The sequence below is a fragment of the Lineus longissimus genome, chromosome 4, assembly GCF_910592395.1.
Source record: "Lineus longissimus chromosome 4, tnLinLong1.2, whole genome shotgun sequence".
Classification (NCBI taxonomy): domain Eukaryota; kingdom Metazoa; phylum Nemertea; class Pilidiophora; order Heteronemertea; family Lineidae; genus Lineus; species Lineus longissimus.
In genome coordinates, this window is record NC_088311.1 from 3,203,918 (window position 1) to 3,221,994 (window position 18,077).

At 40.6% G+C, this 18,077-nt stretch overlaps 1 protein-coding gene across 8 annotated transcripts in view; it reads right to left on the reverse strand.

Moving 5' to 3' along the window:
• The window catches only part of LOC135485902 (high affinity 3',5'-cyclic-AMP phosphodiesterase 7A-like), a 62,014-nt gene that overhangs the window by 10,429 nt on the left and 33,508 nt on the right, over positions 1 to 18,077 (reverse strand). For all 8 annotated transcript variants that reach the window (XM_064768276.1, XM_064768270.1, XM_064768269.1 and 5 more), the window contains exons 5-11: positions 11,671 to 11,734; positions 11,316 to 11,411; positions 2,811 to 2,911; positions 1,853 to 1,984; positions 1,395 to 1,568; positions 568 to 730; positions 96 to 176 (exon numbers count right to left, since the gene is read on the reverse strand). In XM_064768276.1, the coding sequence (XP_064624346.1) occupies positions 96 to 176; positions 568 to 730; positions 1,395 to 1,568; positions 1,853 to 1,984; positions 2,811 to 2,911; positions 11,316 to 11,411; positions 11,671 to 11,734 (811 nt within the window). The remainder of the gene's footprint in view (positions 1 to 95; positions 177 to 567; positions 731 to 1,394; positions 1,569 to 1,852; positions 1,985 to 2,810; positions 2,912 to 11,315; positions 11,412 to 11,670; positions 11,735 to 18,077) is intronic.

Sequence of the window (18,077 nt, forward strand, 5' to 3'; positions counted from 1 at the left end):
TCAATCAATCAATCACCAGACCCTGCAGACAAAGACCGGCACACAAAGGAGGCAGCACATGGAGCCGTCTGGCCGCACGTCGACCCGTCACTTACCTGATTGTATTTTTGCTACACTGGTTATATTCCTATCACATTGTGGCGTCACTGGTAATCCTAACTTTCGCTCATATTCACCTGAAATGGAAAAGCAAGAGGGTTAAGTGAGCTTTTGGTTGTGACTTTGTCCTTAAAAGATCAACTTGGGATGAATGGAAATTCCAATTAAACACCATGGTATCTCTTTTTATACATGTGTATCAAACCTTGTATGTCAAAATGGACTTGAGACATCCTAGGACCACATGTGCAGTGGCTGCGTCATCACCGCTACAACCATTTCATACAAGAGCTTTTCCATCAAAATCTTGCATGTAAAGATGGACTTCCCGATGGACTTCAGACATATTAACACACAAGACTATGAAATCCCAATGCCGTCAACACATTCCGAGGTTAGTCAAATGCTACAAGTAAGTTGGGATATTCAGAGTTTTTGAAACACAATGACAACAAAATCAAACTTTACCCTGTTGGAAGAATTCTTTACAGACACTATGGCTCCATTTTTTACTTGTATCCCATGGCCGACAGACGTTACAGATATCAGCACATTTCAGTGCGATCTGCAGGACAAAGTGCCGATGACTCTCATTCTCCTTCAACCGAAATTCTTGATTGTCTAATAATTTCTGAAAAGGGGAAAACTTTTCATTAACTGACTGGGAAAAAGTGGGCATGAGCCTATAAACAGACAGCAAATTCACCAATGAGGCAGACACACAACTGATAGTCTACTATGGGAAAAGTGCACTTGATATATGAAACTGAACATCAATCCCTTCAGGATGGCAACCACTTATATTCTATTACGATATATCATATTATCAGGGAGCCATGTAGCTTTAGTGCTTAACACTGATGGCTTCACCACCTAAATGGGTTTGAGTTCTGGGTGAGAACCAGCAATTTGTTACTTCGGATGTACCAGCAGGATTCTAGGAACTCAAGTTTCTGGTTCTTCTCATAATTCTCAGAAGCCTCAGATACTGTAACAAGTTACAATTTGATGGTGTATTTTGTAGGTGGTCATGACACCAAGTGGAGGTCATTTCGCTTTGAAATTTCACCAAAAGTGTATGGATAAATGTGTCACAAGATCGAACTAACTTTCTTTCAACCAAATCCTCCGGTATTTTCATAAATTTGACCAAACCCCTTGCCAAGTTTCCTTTAGCAAGATTGCTCGCCACTGAGTGCCAATCAGCAACTGGAATTTGAGTTCCGACTGCTGTAATGCCATTATCAGGAATCAAGTCACGCAAATCACTTATAAGATGTCTCGCCAAGCCATACCTTAAATTTGCGCAAGAATTCTTGCTGCCTGGTGATATCTGTGGCTAATATCAATGACCTGAGTTGGTTTTCTGTCTGCTTCCACTCTTCCGCATCAAAATGATTGAATATTCCCGACTCGTGAATTATCCCCATCGCTGTTCGCCAGTGGTGGTTTTCTAACACTGACCGATTCTGAAATGAAAGTACATATATGTAATACTAGAAATAAAAGACCATGTAGTCGGTAGACTTTTCATTGGCTAAATCACACAAGGTTCCAAGATCGCAACATCCCACTAAATGAAGTCCTACCTCATAAGGTGGGAGTTTTTTACTGGCTGGGGAAAAATGAGTGACCATAAGTCTGTTTAAAACTGCTTTACAACAACTACCAGCAGGTCGCCATATGGGCACTTAGGGGTATGAAGGGGTGCCAAGAGTTCTGAATTTGCCCTGGCATAGCTGATTTCACTTACCTGGTAAAGATCAGCGAGATGATTTTTGGTTGCTATGAGGAATCCTTGATTGACGCCGGGATGGTCGATGTCATGGGCCGACGCTGAAAGAATGGCTAGCATGATCTCCAACGGTGTCATACAACTTCCGATCTGAAACAGAAATGAGAAATAATATCAATACAAGAACGATTTTAAATTAGTCTTAAATTGAATGAAACCCCTTTTTACAACTTCACATAACATGATCACGATTACCACCCTCTTCCCTCATCTCTCATCCCCTATAATTTATTCATAATAAACATACAACTGAAATATCAACCAGTTTATTCCAATTGGTAGCCATGTTGACACTAGATTAAGTATTCACAGTATATATACATGTGTCTTTATATCCAATAAGCCAGCAAAAAGTTCAAATATCTAAAGTCTGATAACTGGAATATTGACATATTGGACAATTTTCAGAAATCAATAAGAATCTTTGATGAAGTTATTTGGATGTTTTCAATAAACCTATAGGCTAACCGACAACTTCATAACCTGTGCCTACTTAAAGTTTTGCTTTACATGACTAGGTCCAAAGTTTTAAAGGAAATTGTCTCTGCAGATCTTTTCAGTCATTAACCTCATGTCATGATTTGTTATCGACTTAGTTTATATGCCTTACGGCCACTAGCAACACCCCAGCTTGTGATGACGCAGGGATAATTGAGTGGATTTGGGTTGTCCCCCCTGTCACAACTTTTCATGTGGGGAAATCGTCTTAATAGAGATTGGTACTTTTTATAGTGACACATGGTAACAACAAAACACACCAAACGCCATGGGCTTGCAAATTATGTCTGACAAACATATATCCAGACTTAATTCCAAACCTTTTTGTTATTCAAGGCCAGATTTACGATCAATATAGATATTTTTGTTACCATGGGTTGAGGGCAAACATCTGAAATACCAAAAGTCGCGGGCTTACCACATCTTCCTGAAGATAACAGTGCATAGCCTGGGTCACATCGGCAGCATGTACGGCATGGTGATACGGGTTGTTGCTATGGTAACTCTCCTCTATCATCGCTGAAATGAAACAAAAGTGATAATTATAAGTATGATTCGAAAATTTGCCGAAATGAGCAGGTCTGAGATGAGTGGGGAGGGGAGGTGAGGAATACCAGGGTAGCTATTTCTGATCCTGCAATTTGAACGAGGCAATTAGCAACGGTCCTTGAAAACATCGTGGTTTAATTGGAGTGATTAATAGAAACTTAATAACAGTTTGGGTTGTGCCATGGGCAGGGCCGGCAGTTCTGTGGAGAGGGGATTACCAAATGCAGTAATTATATTCGAATAGTAAAAGGTACGCTCTTGCACTGCTTTTTGAAAGAAAAGAGGGGAAAATGCAATTGGAATGCAACAAATTTTCAAGACAAGGCTGATTTCTGGACAACATTTTAATGATATGGGTTGGATTTTCGCTTGTGTTTGCACCACTGTCAATGATATATGAATCACAATGTTGATTGCCAGCCAACATATAGAATTTCTCTATTTTCATTTCTGAGAACAGCTCTACCACGAGAGAAGCCCTATCAAAATGTAATCAAGTCTCCTGAGCTCAGCAAACGAGTCTAAAGCATTCTAACGCTTCATGTCCCTAACTGAAGCTGATATAGATCAGCACCGCTCAATACAAGTCACCAATACTGAATTTCACCTCACTGCAGTTGCAGACGGTCACTATTTTTGAAGATGATCTTTAAATCTGCGAGTCTTCCTCAAATCTGAGAGCAACTAAAATCAGCACCAACCAACAGAGGTCAGTGACACTATGACAGAAAAATCGACTTTTTTCAAATGAAATCTTTAAAATTAGAAATCTTTCTCTTGTGAAAAAGATGATATTGAGAAAGCATCCAGTGACCTGATTAAAAAATTCAAGCTTCAGAAGATGGAATAAGGCAATAAAGTAGGGAAAAAACCTTGCGAGTACTAAGGAACAGATAGTCAGATAACCCAGCACTGTCAACACACCAATATCAGTAGCACAAAGCAAGCTTCAGAACGTCTCCAAGCCCCCAACACATGACATTCAGAAAGACGCCTCATATTCGTGCAGCGCCAGAAGCCAGGACTTGTTTGTCTTTGGACATCAAAGCTGCAGTCTTCCTCTCTTAGAAAGTCATTACCATCATGAAGGACTGGCAGGTTTAGGCAAAAGGCTCGTATTGCCAAATGGGTGTTCATTTCCCTTTATATTTTCACTGTAAGAAGGGTTCAAATGCATTTATAATGCTTTCATGGATGCGGGATCTTTTCTTCTTGTTATGTTGAACTTTGATAGTACAAACACCATAATGGTTGAATGACATGGTTGATTGACATCTTTCTCTCTTGTACATGTTGAGCTTATTATAACTGACATATGGTTGGTTGACATTTAACAGCGCTTTTCTTTACCAATCAAAAATCACAACCAACATGATTGCTGAAGATTTTATGTTTACAGAAAGACATTATTGATGACGGTCATACCTATCGGCTTCTTTTGTCTTATATCTTAAGTCTTCCGACATAAGGGTCCCCAACAAACTCATCATTCCCTCTCCTGTGCAGTCCATCCAAGGACCACTGCACTAACTTCATCTCAAGCGTAATCAACATATATAAAGGGAGTGATAAGCACAACCTGGCATTCGATGATCACCACGGTAATGGGCACTCAAAAATGATGGCCACAATTTCTGGATGATTGGACAAAGGATATAAGGAGAGATTAGATCATGTTCACCCGTACCCATCTCATGCAAAGAAGCCTCGTCAGACCATCAACTTCTTTAATGGAGGTGTCACGTTTAATTGGTTTTCAAATGAAATATCGGCGAAAAGTCAATTTCCAAGTAAGGAGACAGGTTGCATATAGGGCATCTGGGAGTAGATAGACTAGGAAATTGAAGTCTTGACATATGGTCTCAACATAAACTATTCGAAAGGTTTGATAATTTACCATACACTCGATCAGGCAACTGGAACCCTGAGTCTGAATAAAACCACTTTACTGGCACGGCCCATCTACAAATACCAAACTAGCCATGGGAATAACCAGTTGTTTGCTATTAACCGACCTATTAAACAACAATTCTAGCTTCGATGTTACCATGGATACAGAAATGCATCTTTCTTGAGTGGTAGCACAACCTCTCCAACTTCAGTCACCGGGGAACAAAGCCGGTTCTCAAGGGGTGACAAGGGCTGCGTTCATCAGCCAAACCATTATCATTATGATATGCATTGACTACCAACAGCAACTTATCTCAAATGAAAAACCGATCACGTACATGTATTAGTTGTTATGGTCAGTATGTCCTGAACAAGAGGCCGATAGGCCTGGAACTCAGCTTCATTATCACGCCTACAGCAGGCTCTCTGAACTGAATCAGTATAGCCAAAGGGTCAGAAGTTTTCATAGTCCGATCAACTCTTAACTGGACTTTTAAGACTGGACTATAAAGACTGGACTATAAAGACTGGACTATAAAGACTGGACTATAAAGACTGGACTATAAAGACTGGACTATAAAGACTGGACTATAAAGACTGGACTAGCATAACCGGACTACATGTATAAAGACTCCACTCTTATAACTAAACTGTGAAGAGACCAACCATATCAAATTTAGCCAGACCTTCTACTAATGAAACCTTCATACATCACATCACTTTTGTCAATAAACTAAACGAATCGATCAATACGGATTGATATATCTTCCTTGGACAGACTCAAGATTTCACGTCAATATAACATTCAGACCGCCGCAAAATATCATCTTTTTATGTTGCGCAGTTTCTGAATGTCCCCGTATTGAATACACGTCAGTTTGGCAAGATGGACAATTCCAGTGGGAGCCAAGATGAGTTATTGAACATGTTGGTTGAATACTATGCGCAGTTCAATTGAGGTGGAAAACTTTGCAATGAAGAAAAAACATTTGGTTTTAGAGACTGCTAATCTGAAGATATTTTTAGAAAATCCTGCTAAACTTATGATGTTTCTGAGAAGAATCCTAGTTCCTCATCTCTGATTAGAGAGCGACACTGGTTTCCAGCAAATAATCTGAAGGATCTAATCATTACCCTCTGTATGACACAGGGATGCACTTTTTCAGAAAAAAATCAAAATACGCCAAGCAGACAATCTCTGCTTCTTCTCTGAGTTGGTTCGACTGGCGACAGACCATCCCTTTGCAGAAAGTGAAATCAAAATAATGACTTTTTCCTAATAATCATCATCATAGCTACTTCTGACAGGAACATAATAAGTTTTACAGTAATCGATGTTTACTTCAAAGGTCGCGTCTCATATCAGGTTCTTACACCTTCACAAATCCAATCCAACGTCAACCTCCCTCTCATTATCAATCTAAACTCACTAAACCAAACAACGCCATTATTTTCTCCGACAACAATTGACCAATCAAAAGAGACAAGCTACTGCTGCTGAGCGTCAGAATATGAAGCGATTGGTCAATGAGATCAGAACTTGACATTCTGCTAATCTTAATGAGGAACCCCTGCTCTTAGGATTGCGTCTGATAGCGTGGACGTGGATTAGCCATTTGACAGATTCATCGGAACGAAGCTTACAAGTTTCTTCTGGTTTAGTTTGGACGATCAGGTTAACCTGTCAAGGATTGTGATCGGTGCAAAAAAAGAAAGATTCATTTCGGAGATTAACTCTTAAAGGCCTGTGCCACTCATGTTCATAGTACATGCATTTTCTTTTGGCTCAGGGAAATAGATATAAGCAGTGCCCTGGTGTTCTTCTAGTTATCATGCTTGCAACTTTGCTGAAACTTGACATTCATAGCATTTGCGGATCAGTTCCCACAACATCATTTTCCCAAAAAAAATTTGAATGTCAAATTTTTAGCAAATGGCCAACACCATTAAGAGCGAAGGCTGTTAATGCAATTTCATGACACACCCCAAAACTACAATTTCCTTTAAATCAATGTACTTGTGGCAGGGGGAGGATGAATCATAATCATGCAGATTGTTATGCAGCCGACCATATGTTTATATCCGTCACCACCACACAGCTCACAAGGTGAACAGCCTGAAGGCATCTAATTGCCCCAATTTACCCAAAACTGGTGATGAAACTGACAGCAGGGGACATGTACGTCCATATTATGGCTAAGTTGCGTTATCTGAGTATATTTATGTCAGAATGATGTAGTTTCTGCGCGATAACAAGGGGGTGAACTCGTAGCTAGGCAATTTTGGGGCTGTTAGCGTAACAAGGTGGTTGGACACAGTAATCAGCCACCAGAAGACGTCTCTCAGAAGCTAATGCCAATACATTGGTAACATGATTTTAATTGAGCTGCACTCCCACACCCACAGGAGAAATTTCAAAATAAGTTACCAGTATAAAGAGAGAAAACATCTATTGCTAAGAGGTTAAAACTGGTTGGGCAACTTTGATAAATTGCCCAATTCCACGGTGTAAAATCATCGGACATTGCCCTCATAGCACCAAAACCAATTTTTTGGCAAAAAAAACTTGTGTGTAACACCAGAACGTGATCAGATGTCCTTATTCTCCACCAATAAGTAGTGAATCCATCGAGATATCATTCAAGCAAACAAGCAAAGGAAGAAGAAATAGACAACGCGTCAATTTCTGCAATGAAACCGGTCATCGACCCAACAGCAGCAAAAAACCACCTATCGTGGGAAAAAGTGGCGGTACACACATATCGAATTGGGCACATGTCCAGACGTCCTTTTTCTCTGATTTGTCGATAAGCCTCTTGTTTACTAGAAGGCTTCAAATGAACCCTGCCTCCATCACGCCTCCAGGCTTATCAATGTTCCGTCAAGTCAATGTCAAGTCACGCAAAAACATGACGTGCTCAATACGTCGGCTTACATCCGATCCTCTTCAACTCCACCGAAGACTTTTCTTTGGCGTTATCTTCACACTGGTGTGGCAGAATGACAGGACGTTACAATTACGACATCCGTCATCATGTTATTGGTCACTTTTTCTTAAACTGACGCTCGGAGATGTTCGCATAAGAAATCTAAGAAGGCTATTGTATATATGTGTATAAAATGCCAGTAAGACATCCTTAGCCTTTTTTTAGAAATTTATGCCGGTGGAATTCAGCGCCAAAATTTTGGCATAAGAACAAAATGAGGCTACACATTGATAACTAGCCTCACAACGAACTAAGCTAATAGCCTCACGACAAACTAAACTCATGCAATAAAGTTCCCTCGCAAATCTATTTTCTTTAAGCGAAAGGGCAGAGTTCAGCCCAATCGATAGAACACAAGAGAAGACTTGATTGTCAATATTCCGGCTGATAAATTGCCATCAATCGAGGCCAAAAGCACTTTATTTCTCTCAAAGTGGAAGGATCTGACGTCCGATAGGGTGATAAGATGTATAGGACCATGCTACACCAACCAACAGCAGATGCTTGTGCAAATATTTTCCCCGATGTTTTCATCCGGAGCTAATCCTACTGAATGAAGAAATGCGTCTTTAGCAGTTTTATGAAGGTCTTTAGACCGGGTGCATCTGCATGTTTTCTGGCAACTGGTTCCAGAGCAGAGCATCAAGGCTGAAGCACCTCCGTATCTGGAGACAACGACCAAATCAGAAGAATACCCAGGAACCTTGCCATGCAAACATTTGAAAAGCTGCCCCGTTTTCTTGAACTGAAAGAACAAAACCTAAATTCCATTCTATTACTTCACTACTGAGATGTATTCCTGAACACTTGTGCATAAAAGGTTGATCGCCTGCTGTCTCTTGAAGGTAAAGAAATGTCAGAAGAGAGGCTGCTGTTTTCAGCACACTGCGACTGCTATATTGATTGAGAGGAGATGCTGCCTACAGGCATTGTTCCAATAGCGAACATTCCTTCGTTCAGTATACACTACATTATAAAGAAGTCGAAAAATAAATATACCATGGCATTTCAGCTGAGATTAGTCCGACAACGCAGCTTCAATACGTATTGAATTTCAGAGCAATATCATAACTTTTGCTTGTATTGGAGCATTCATGTGCGATTCTCATAGATTGGCTAATGAATGAATGAAGGAGAACCCCTAGCAAGGCAATGGTGGCTCTGCACAAGAAGTAGATCAAAACTATACAGTGTGTCTCGGAAGCAAAGCTGGTAGGTGCCAATGTACTTTTGGATATGTTGCCAATATAGATTTGCTTACGATTGAAGGTGAACCCTTGGCTAGCAATAACGGCTCTGTGCAAGAAGTAGATCAAAACTATACAGTGTTCTCGAAAAACCTATCTGACAGCTGCCAATGCACTTTTGGCTCTGTGGCCAATATAGATTTGCTTTCAAATGAAGGTTAACCAACCGTAAGGGAGGCAATTGTGGATCTGCACAAGATGTAGGTCAAAACTATAGTGTGTCTCAGAAGGAAAGCTGATGTTTGCCAATGTTCATAGTTTGCAAGGTTGGTCATATCCCATCTGAATGCAAGGCTTGTCTCATCTTGTCGCAATCTTGCAACCATTAGGAGTTTACGCTAAGACAGTGCTACCCAAAAAGATGATGAAGAGAAGGTAAACAGTCTTTGCCAACAAGTGCATGGGTGAGAGGACCAATAGGATATTGCCACTCAACCCTTAAAGCTCCAGAAATGGCCAGAATGAAGAAAGCGCAATTTCCCCTCAGAGGTATATCAATCTTGTCCTATCAGCCCGTGAAAATGTGCTCATCATTTTCTATTTCGCCCTTGGCCAATGAAATCACCATCAATCACTTACCACTTGACTGCCAGCCAAAAGGTGCATATATCATATTCGAATTAAATATTGACTTATAGCAATGTGGCTTACAGGCGATCGATCACATAAGGCATTTTGATGAGAATACCTGGCTCTCCTGGTCACAGTTGTCAAGGGAAAGGCTAACCCTATGCTTGACCAAGCACGTATGTATACCAACAAATGGTTGCTCTGATGACTTGAAGTACATTTGGTCTGTTTTTATCATGCGATGTGCAGATTTCAAAGAACATCAGTCTCAAAAAGCTTCCAATGTGACTTTAACTGAGATTCTATGTCAAGTGCCCAAGTGATCCCACAAGGTGCTGGGAGGATTAACGTCTTATCGAGAAACTGGAGTGATATGCACAACCACTTGGGAGCGAACAGAGGAAAACATATGTGAGATCATGTTCTAAAGATCTTTAAATTCTCTTTTTACCTAAGAAACTAATCTTCTGTTAGGATCAGTGGCATTGTGACATCAACGAAGTCTTAGATAGAGGACGCGATGGCACAAACAAAATGTTTGGTTTTCGATTCATAAAGGAATTTAAAGATTGAGATTTACCTCTCTGTGCTCTTTATAGCTTCAGGAGCAAGTGTTGTTGGAAAAGGAGACGTGACCTTGATAAACTCACCAGTACGTTTTGGAGAGCAAGGACTTCCATTGACATATTTCACTGCATAATTGCAACAGCTAAGATTCCTTGTCCGATAAGGGTTACCCGAGCCTCATTTGCTAATGATGGCTGATGAAGCAGACGCCTCATTATTAAAGATAGCAGACGGCCAGATCTGACAGGAAATCCATGTCATTGTCACACATCTCCATAATTCGTACACAGATGTCTTCAGCGGATTGTCACAAGATATCTGATGGCTTGGAGACAGAAGGAGAGGTGGTTATGGTCAGAAGGTTTAGAGGATGAAGTGTTTCAACATGTGAATGGCTGCCTTCAGCGGGATTGTCGCACAATTTGATGGCATGGAGCCGGAAGGGGAGAAGGTTGTGGCCAGATGGTTGGAGAATACAGCGCTTCAGAATGTAGTAAAGAAGAGGAACCGTGCCCCGCAGAAATGTAGCATTAAAGCTTTTAGAGTGTATGCTCCTGAGCATCTTGCTGAACACCCAACACTCATCACAGCAAAACTCGCACAAAAACTCAATCGCATTACATGCTGATCATCCCTGAAGAAAACAGGAAAAGAACAGAAGATCATCCATCGAAAGTACCAGGGTCCAGAGTGCGTCACCATTGATGAAATAAATCCTTCCCGTAGGCCGAATATTTTCTCATGCACTGCATAGGAATTATTGGTGAAAGCATGGAAACTGGTGACTGGGAAGTGGTGCAACGGGATCCGAAAGAGGATTAGCGGGGATTTGTCAACATGAATGATTAGCCGTCCAATCAAACTGAAGGCTGGGCGAGATAAAATTCTCCATATGTCAATGCTAGACAAATTGAATTGTATTTTTTGCTGCTGTGGTGCTAAAGGAGCAATTGATAAGACGACATTTTATACCCCAGATTGGGGTTTGAGGTGTTAAAGACTAAAAGGAGTTTATGGGCAGTCGCCAGGTGGGGGATCACCAATTTGACACCCTTGCTCATGCCTATAGTCTCTCCTTAAAGGGTAAGAATGTTGATTTGAAGATCTACTTACTTATACATCTCATGACTCTGACCATATCCAAGTTAAAGCGTTTGATTAGGCCGTGCTCTACTAACAAGTGCGTGACCAGATAGAACAATGGTCGCCCTGAAACAGAATCAGACAGATAGAGATGATTTGTAAATGTAAATGTGGTCAATGATTTGCATGATGTGAAGGCGGACAACGTCAGGAATTGCTACAGAGCTTCATCGCTTTTGACGTCTGGTGCCAAGTGGTGGAATGGTCGAATTCCAGCAGACGTCGCAAATAAATATTGTGAATTTAAATTTTTTGAAGGATTTTTCGCAAATTGCAACAGTAAACTGGCAAGAAAATTGGGTTGTTAACTGTATGTGAGACTTACCATTAGTTAGTTTGTCAAGTGTAAAAATGTTGAAGTCCCAGTTTCCTACTGTGGAAAGGAGGCACTGAAAGATATGAAGGAATTCAAGGGTTAGCAAAACGAAATTGTCATGATTGAGGAAAAGTATAAATATCAGCTCCTCTGAAATGTTGTAACAGACAGTGCTAATCAAATGATTTCCAAAGAATGGTCATGTCAAAACATGGTGTCGCTAGTAGTTCTTCCAGGGTTAATTCACAGGTTTTCTTCGGTGGCGACGCGATATCAGTCAAGAAATAATCTAACTTCGTATTGCATTCATTACAGCCCCTGGGCGCTGGTCAATTTGTTTTCGCTGGAGATAATGTTTGGCGGAAGTAATTAGCCAATCAACTATCGGGTTTTGTATCTGTATCAACAGGACGGAATTAGTTGAGCCTGAACGGATTCGTGAATGAAAGGGAGATGGGGAACGGGAAAAAAACTTGTCAAACAGAACCAGCAGCATCGTAGGACACTAACTTGCCATCCATCAAGAAATGTCACAAAGTGCCACATCTCTTCGGCCCCAGCCTGGTACAACCACGCACCTCCACGTGAGATCACGTGATATATGGGTGGGCAATTGCTCAAGTTGATGCCTGGACAAATTCGCAGTTTGGGATTAGGTCACCAACTCAAAGCTCAGACAATATGACAATTCAGAGTACACAGCTTTACAATGAACACGAAAGGTTTATGCGTTCAAAGGGTTAAAAAGACGAGGTAATCAATACGAGCCGCGGTGATGTTGGGCGTGAATCCTGCCGCTCCATCCGCCATCTTAATCAACCTCCAATCAGCAAACATCAAATATGGAACTCCCGCGGTCACGAACATTTAGGTCATTAACGATTCACCAACTGGAGCAATACGACAGAAATGCTCTATTTGACTGTTTCCTGCACTGAACAGAACATCGCAAATATACAAGGCAGCAAAAAGACAATCTCATTGAAAGAACTGTTTCACAAAACAGAGAAATAACATGACAGGCTACAGTAAACTCCATCACCAACCAACTCAGAATCAGTCAAAAACAAGAGGACTACAATTTCTTTGAACTACTTTTTTGACATGTATTCAAACAACTCACACAAATACCTGCTGCCACAAGCATCTTCAGAATCAGTATGAATAAAGTTGAACCAAAGTCGAAATTGAGAAGGCGGCGGTAAACTTTGAAAAAAAAATTTCCGACTCTTTGGTGACGATGATTACCTTGTGCTAGAAATCAAAATGGCTTTGTCTGCAGAAAATCGTTTTATATAAATAAGGTAATTTAAAGCCTTTCTCTATCATTTCTGCGTCATATTCTTCATAATGCTGTCTTTGAAACCTGGCGTGTTTTATTTCAGAGAGATGTTCTCCAATTGATTTTTGTTTACCACTGATATGACGTCTGCTTGTGAAGTAAATGTCAAGGTCAAACACCAAGGCTTGAATAATTCTACTTTATTTAGGTTTTCAATAGTTTTCTCTTGAATCTTTTTGTGCATTCAAATTGATATTGATTCTGTATTCTTGGTCTGAAGTGGGAGGAAATACTGATATCGATTTGACTTTTATATTTGAAAATCTGTTATATGACACCAACATATTAACCTTTTGCAAGTTGTAACTTTACTGTTCATTTCAATGTCATATTTCAGGGTTAATTTCAGTGTTCTATATCTCAAGGTTATATTTCAGTATTTTCGCAATGCTGATGGTGATTTGACAATCACATTGGGTATACTACACAGGCATGGTTTTCCAAGGCGCCACAGCACAGCCAATTCGTTCTTCGCACACAACACTCAACCTTTACTTCTTTCACAGAAAGATCAAATAACAAACTCTTGGCGTCTCCTTGAAACAACTTCCAACAAGAAGACAAGAAGACGATGTCAAAGGGCCTTTGAACACCCTACACAGATGGGAAACCTCCTTTGTATAGTATATTATTCTTAATCATAATGCATCACACATCCTTTGCTTCTGGCAAACTGAAAAATCTGCACAAAACCCGGATTGGTAGCTTAGACATTTCTTCCAATACTCTCGATAGACGAGCTCGATTCCCATTGAGATATTTGTTCTTTTGGTCGAAACACCCTGGGGTTAATAGACTATAGATCGAAGAGGTAGAGAACTACAAATGAACCAGACAGGGCTCACAGCTGCTTCAGACAATTATTGTCCGAGATCTTTTCGGATGAACCGTTCCAGCTTCATTGTGGTCACGAATGAGATGGTTATGGTCTGTTTTGAATAGAGTTAGACAATGATATAGACCATACACCATGCTCCTTGCATGCCTGGAGAGTGTCCTGAACAATACAAGAAGGAGATTAAAATTCGGATTTTCCTCTTGTTCGAGTGCAGAAAACTTAACAAAATCCCTGTTGCATTCACTTTTCGCGAAATCATAAGTGCCAAGCTTAAACATGTTAAAAGGAGGAACTATAACCACAGCAAGAATAGCAAGAACATTGACGCTTCAAAGCCATGGTACAACTGGTTGTGCTCGATATTCGCCTTCCTTGTTGGCCCCAGGTGAAACACAAACTATTGGGATTGACTTTTCCAAATATCTTGCCTCTAGTTGGATTAAGGGATATTAGACAGTGCTGTGTTGTCATGGAGATTTATGCCTTGATGATAGAGTCTCCACTATACATATTTGTATCTTCTTGGTTCTAGATGTCACCGTATGGTATAGTTTTATAGGTATATGAAAGTCACACTGGAATCAAAATGGCCACTATCTCCATTGGTATATATGATGAAGGTCACACTGGAATCAAAATGGCCACTATCTCCATTGGTATATATGAAGGTCACACTGGAATCAAAATGGCCACTATCTCCATTGGTATATATGATGAAGGTCACACTGGAATCAAAATGGCCACTATCTCCATTGGTATATATGATGAAGGTCACACTGGAATCAAAATGGCCACTATCTGCATTGGTATATATGAAGGTCACACTGGAATCAAAATGGCCACTATCTCCATTGGTATATGATGAAGGTCACACTGGAATCAAAATGGCCACTATCTGCATTGGTATATATGAAGGTCACACTGGAATCAAAATGGCCACTATCTCCAGGTCACACTGGAATCAAAATGGCCACTATCTCCATTGGTATATATGAAGGTCACACTGGAATCAAAATGGCCACTATCTCCAGGTCACACTGGAATCAAAATGGCCACTATCTCCAGGTCACACTGGAATCAAAATGGCCACTATCTCCATTGGTATATATGAAGGTCACACTGGAATCAAAATAGCTCGAGATCTGTGTTGTATGTCATGAGGACATACACTTTCTCCTTCCGACACATTTGTGTCTCCCTGCTTCTAGATATCATCATGATATATGCATTAGACTTTGAAGTCATAAGTTTTGGTATACAACACAGGTTCCACCATGGTTTAATTTGGGGGGGAAGAAATTTGCATAAAAGTTTAATACCAGCTGTTTTCAACACTCTGTTGTTCCACTAATGAAAAAGCCATTTGTAAAAAGTTCCGAAATAAACCCCAGTGGAAATATTCTGCTGCAATTCTGAGTTGAATTGCATCTCTAGCTTGATATCTTCCCAAGATCCATCAAATATTGCCAACTATCGATCTCTTATAAAAGTACATTTTGTCGGCTAATGTCGGGTAAGGACCAAGGGGATTGGGATTCCAGACAGGTTGAATGCAATAGATCGAAAACAGACCCGATCAATTCCTCATGGACTTCATAGCAAATGTCATATCTGTCGATTTGTAACGTAGATGTCGAATGGAGTCCAATGGGACCAGGACATATCTTATGCATAACAGCAATGAAGTATTGCCCTCTCGGTAGTTCATGAGGATCACTGCTGCTGATTTATGCCAGAACTATGGCTTTACAATCTTAGAAATAAAGCCAATGATATACTGTATCTCAACAATTAGAAAGACACACATTCCCAGTTGTTGTAAATGGGCATTTCAAGCATAAGGAAACCAATGCCTTTTGGACTTGAAGAGATGAGATTTTGGAGAAATTCAAATTTGGCACATGTTTATGACCGGTATAAATATCAAGTCGATAATGCTCTCTTTCCTGGCTTAAAGTTGCAACCAGCTAATGAAAACTGGAAAACTCTAATTGAGTAGCGTGCGTAAATCCACTCAGCAAGTGGGCGTGATTCTTCGATCTACCAATTAGTGTCCATTACGACAAGGTTTCTCTGCAAAGCATAAAATAGTCTCCCCGACACATGAACAGAAACCATATAAGCACCACCTGTCACTCACAGTTTACTTGAAATGCAAAATAATGCAGGTTTGATGTTCGATGCTTGATTAAGTTGTCGGAGGGCTTTACGCACAGATTTTTCTTAGGCTTCTCATTAATGATATGATTGATTATAATCAGAATCCAACGTGTGCAGTTTTAATGAATAGAGTCAAGTGCACCCAAACTTAGTCTTAATTACTACTGTTGCCTTACAATATTCCCCACTGTTATTATATTGTACTTGATAGTTCCGATGACTTTGGACCCAGCGGGTAAATATTGACAGAATTGATAGATTATATTAACGGCATCAATCACAAGACTGATAATGACCAGATGAAATCAACAGGCCACAACAGGGATTGATCCAGTTGAGGAGCTCTAGCCATTTCCTAGTTTTTGCCCAATAGAGTTCTGAAAGCATTTTGTTTGGAACCATGCGAGCTTGGGAACTGGAGGGGATGTAATAGCACTCAAGTAAATCAGGTGTTTTGAGGGAAGGAGATGAGAGTGGTGGAGGTACATGTGATGTGTTGCAATCCTGCAAGCTGAGATTGGAAGACATGTGTGGGCTAAACTTTGGGTAGGATTGGTGCATTAGGCTTCTTCAACAACCAATCTAAGGGAGACAACTCCATAATCAAACAAGTGATGCTTTGAGGAGCCAACCCCTCCACACTTGCCTTATGGCTACCGGCTAACAACCTGTTCCATAGCTATAGAACTGTTACTGAACAAGCTTGGAAAACCAATCATTCTCGGAGAAAAAGCGGCAGCATTTTCACTGACGGGAAACAAGTGTTCATATCAGCGGAATTAACAAGTTCTTCAGGCACATGCCATGCCTGATTGATGAAACTAGGAAAAAAATCAACTGCCACTCAAATCCTAGGATTATAGGGAAACCAGAGTAATGTCAACCGAGTTGTGATACTTGAATAAGTGATCTTTCTTCGCAATATTTGGAAGAAATGAATATAGACATTGTTACCCTAAGCGAACCCGGCCATTAAGGAACGAATCCCAAATCTTTTGAGTTTCTAATTGGGGGGAATGGAGGGTTCCCCGTCCCTCCCACTGGGGGAATGGTACACTCAAACCAGCATGGCTTAAAAATTAATATCACAAGCTGCAATTACCTGACCCAAACCTCCATCGATCCAAGGCAAAACAGTTCACAAACACAATTACGCAGAACTCATTTATGGTAGGTCCACGAGCACTGGAAAGGACAAACACTTTGAAGTTGATAGGATCGGAAAATTGGTTTCCGCACAATGATACTCAAGGCGCTACAACGGTGAAATTATGACTATAAAACCACATATCAAACAGACGGAGGATATTAATAGATAATGCAATGTGAGGTTGCTTTGAGAGAGGATCACACAAATTAACTGTACGTTCGCGAAACAGCACTGTAGTGCAATGCACACGCATTTCTGGGTTACTTGGCGTGAAACTAGCTTCTGGAGCACTATAAAGTATAAAGATCAGTTTCTTTATGCCCAAGCTTCAGCCGCTTCTAAGTTTATTTTGCCAAGGGGATCATATTCATAAAGAACACAATTTTCACTAATTTTCATGATGTCCTTATAATGAATCCAAATGGAAACTATATTCATCATCTAGGACTGACAATAGTAGTTGACCCAGTCTCCAGAGGGACAACAAGGGAAGGTGTGGGGTTCAATTCTCCCATTGGCTGATATAAGTGGCCGAATAGCCCAAACAGGATATACAATCTAAATTTCATCACTTCTGCATTGGTTGAAGGCAGCACCCCAAGACACCACCCCGGAATGGATTCTAGAAGATATCAGGCACCATAGGCCTTTGTAGATATGCAATGAAATTGCTCGCCTAAATGGAACCACAGCCGCAATCACTGATAAACAAGTCAACCACGCTGCAACTAGGTCAATTTCCAACAAATGGGCCACCTTCCGTCAGACGCGGGCATCCTATCAACCCTGGTTGACTCCATTCGGGATCAATAACTCGGAACCCAAGGTCATTGGTGACTGCATCACTGATGATACCGAATAAAACCAATAGAACAGATGAAATAGCGCTACGCTAATTGTATTTGTATGCACTCTGCTCGCAATAA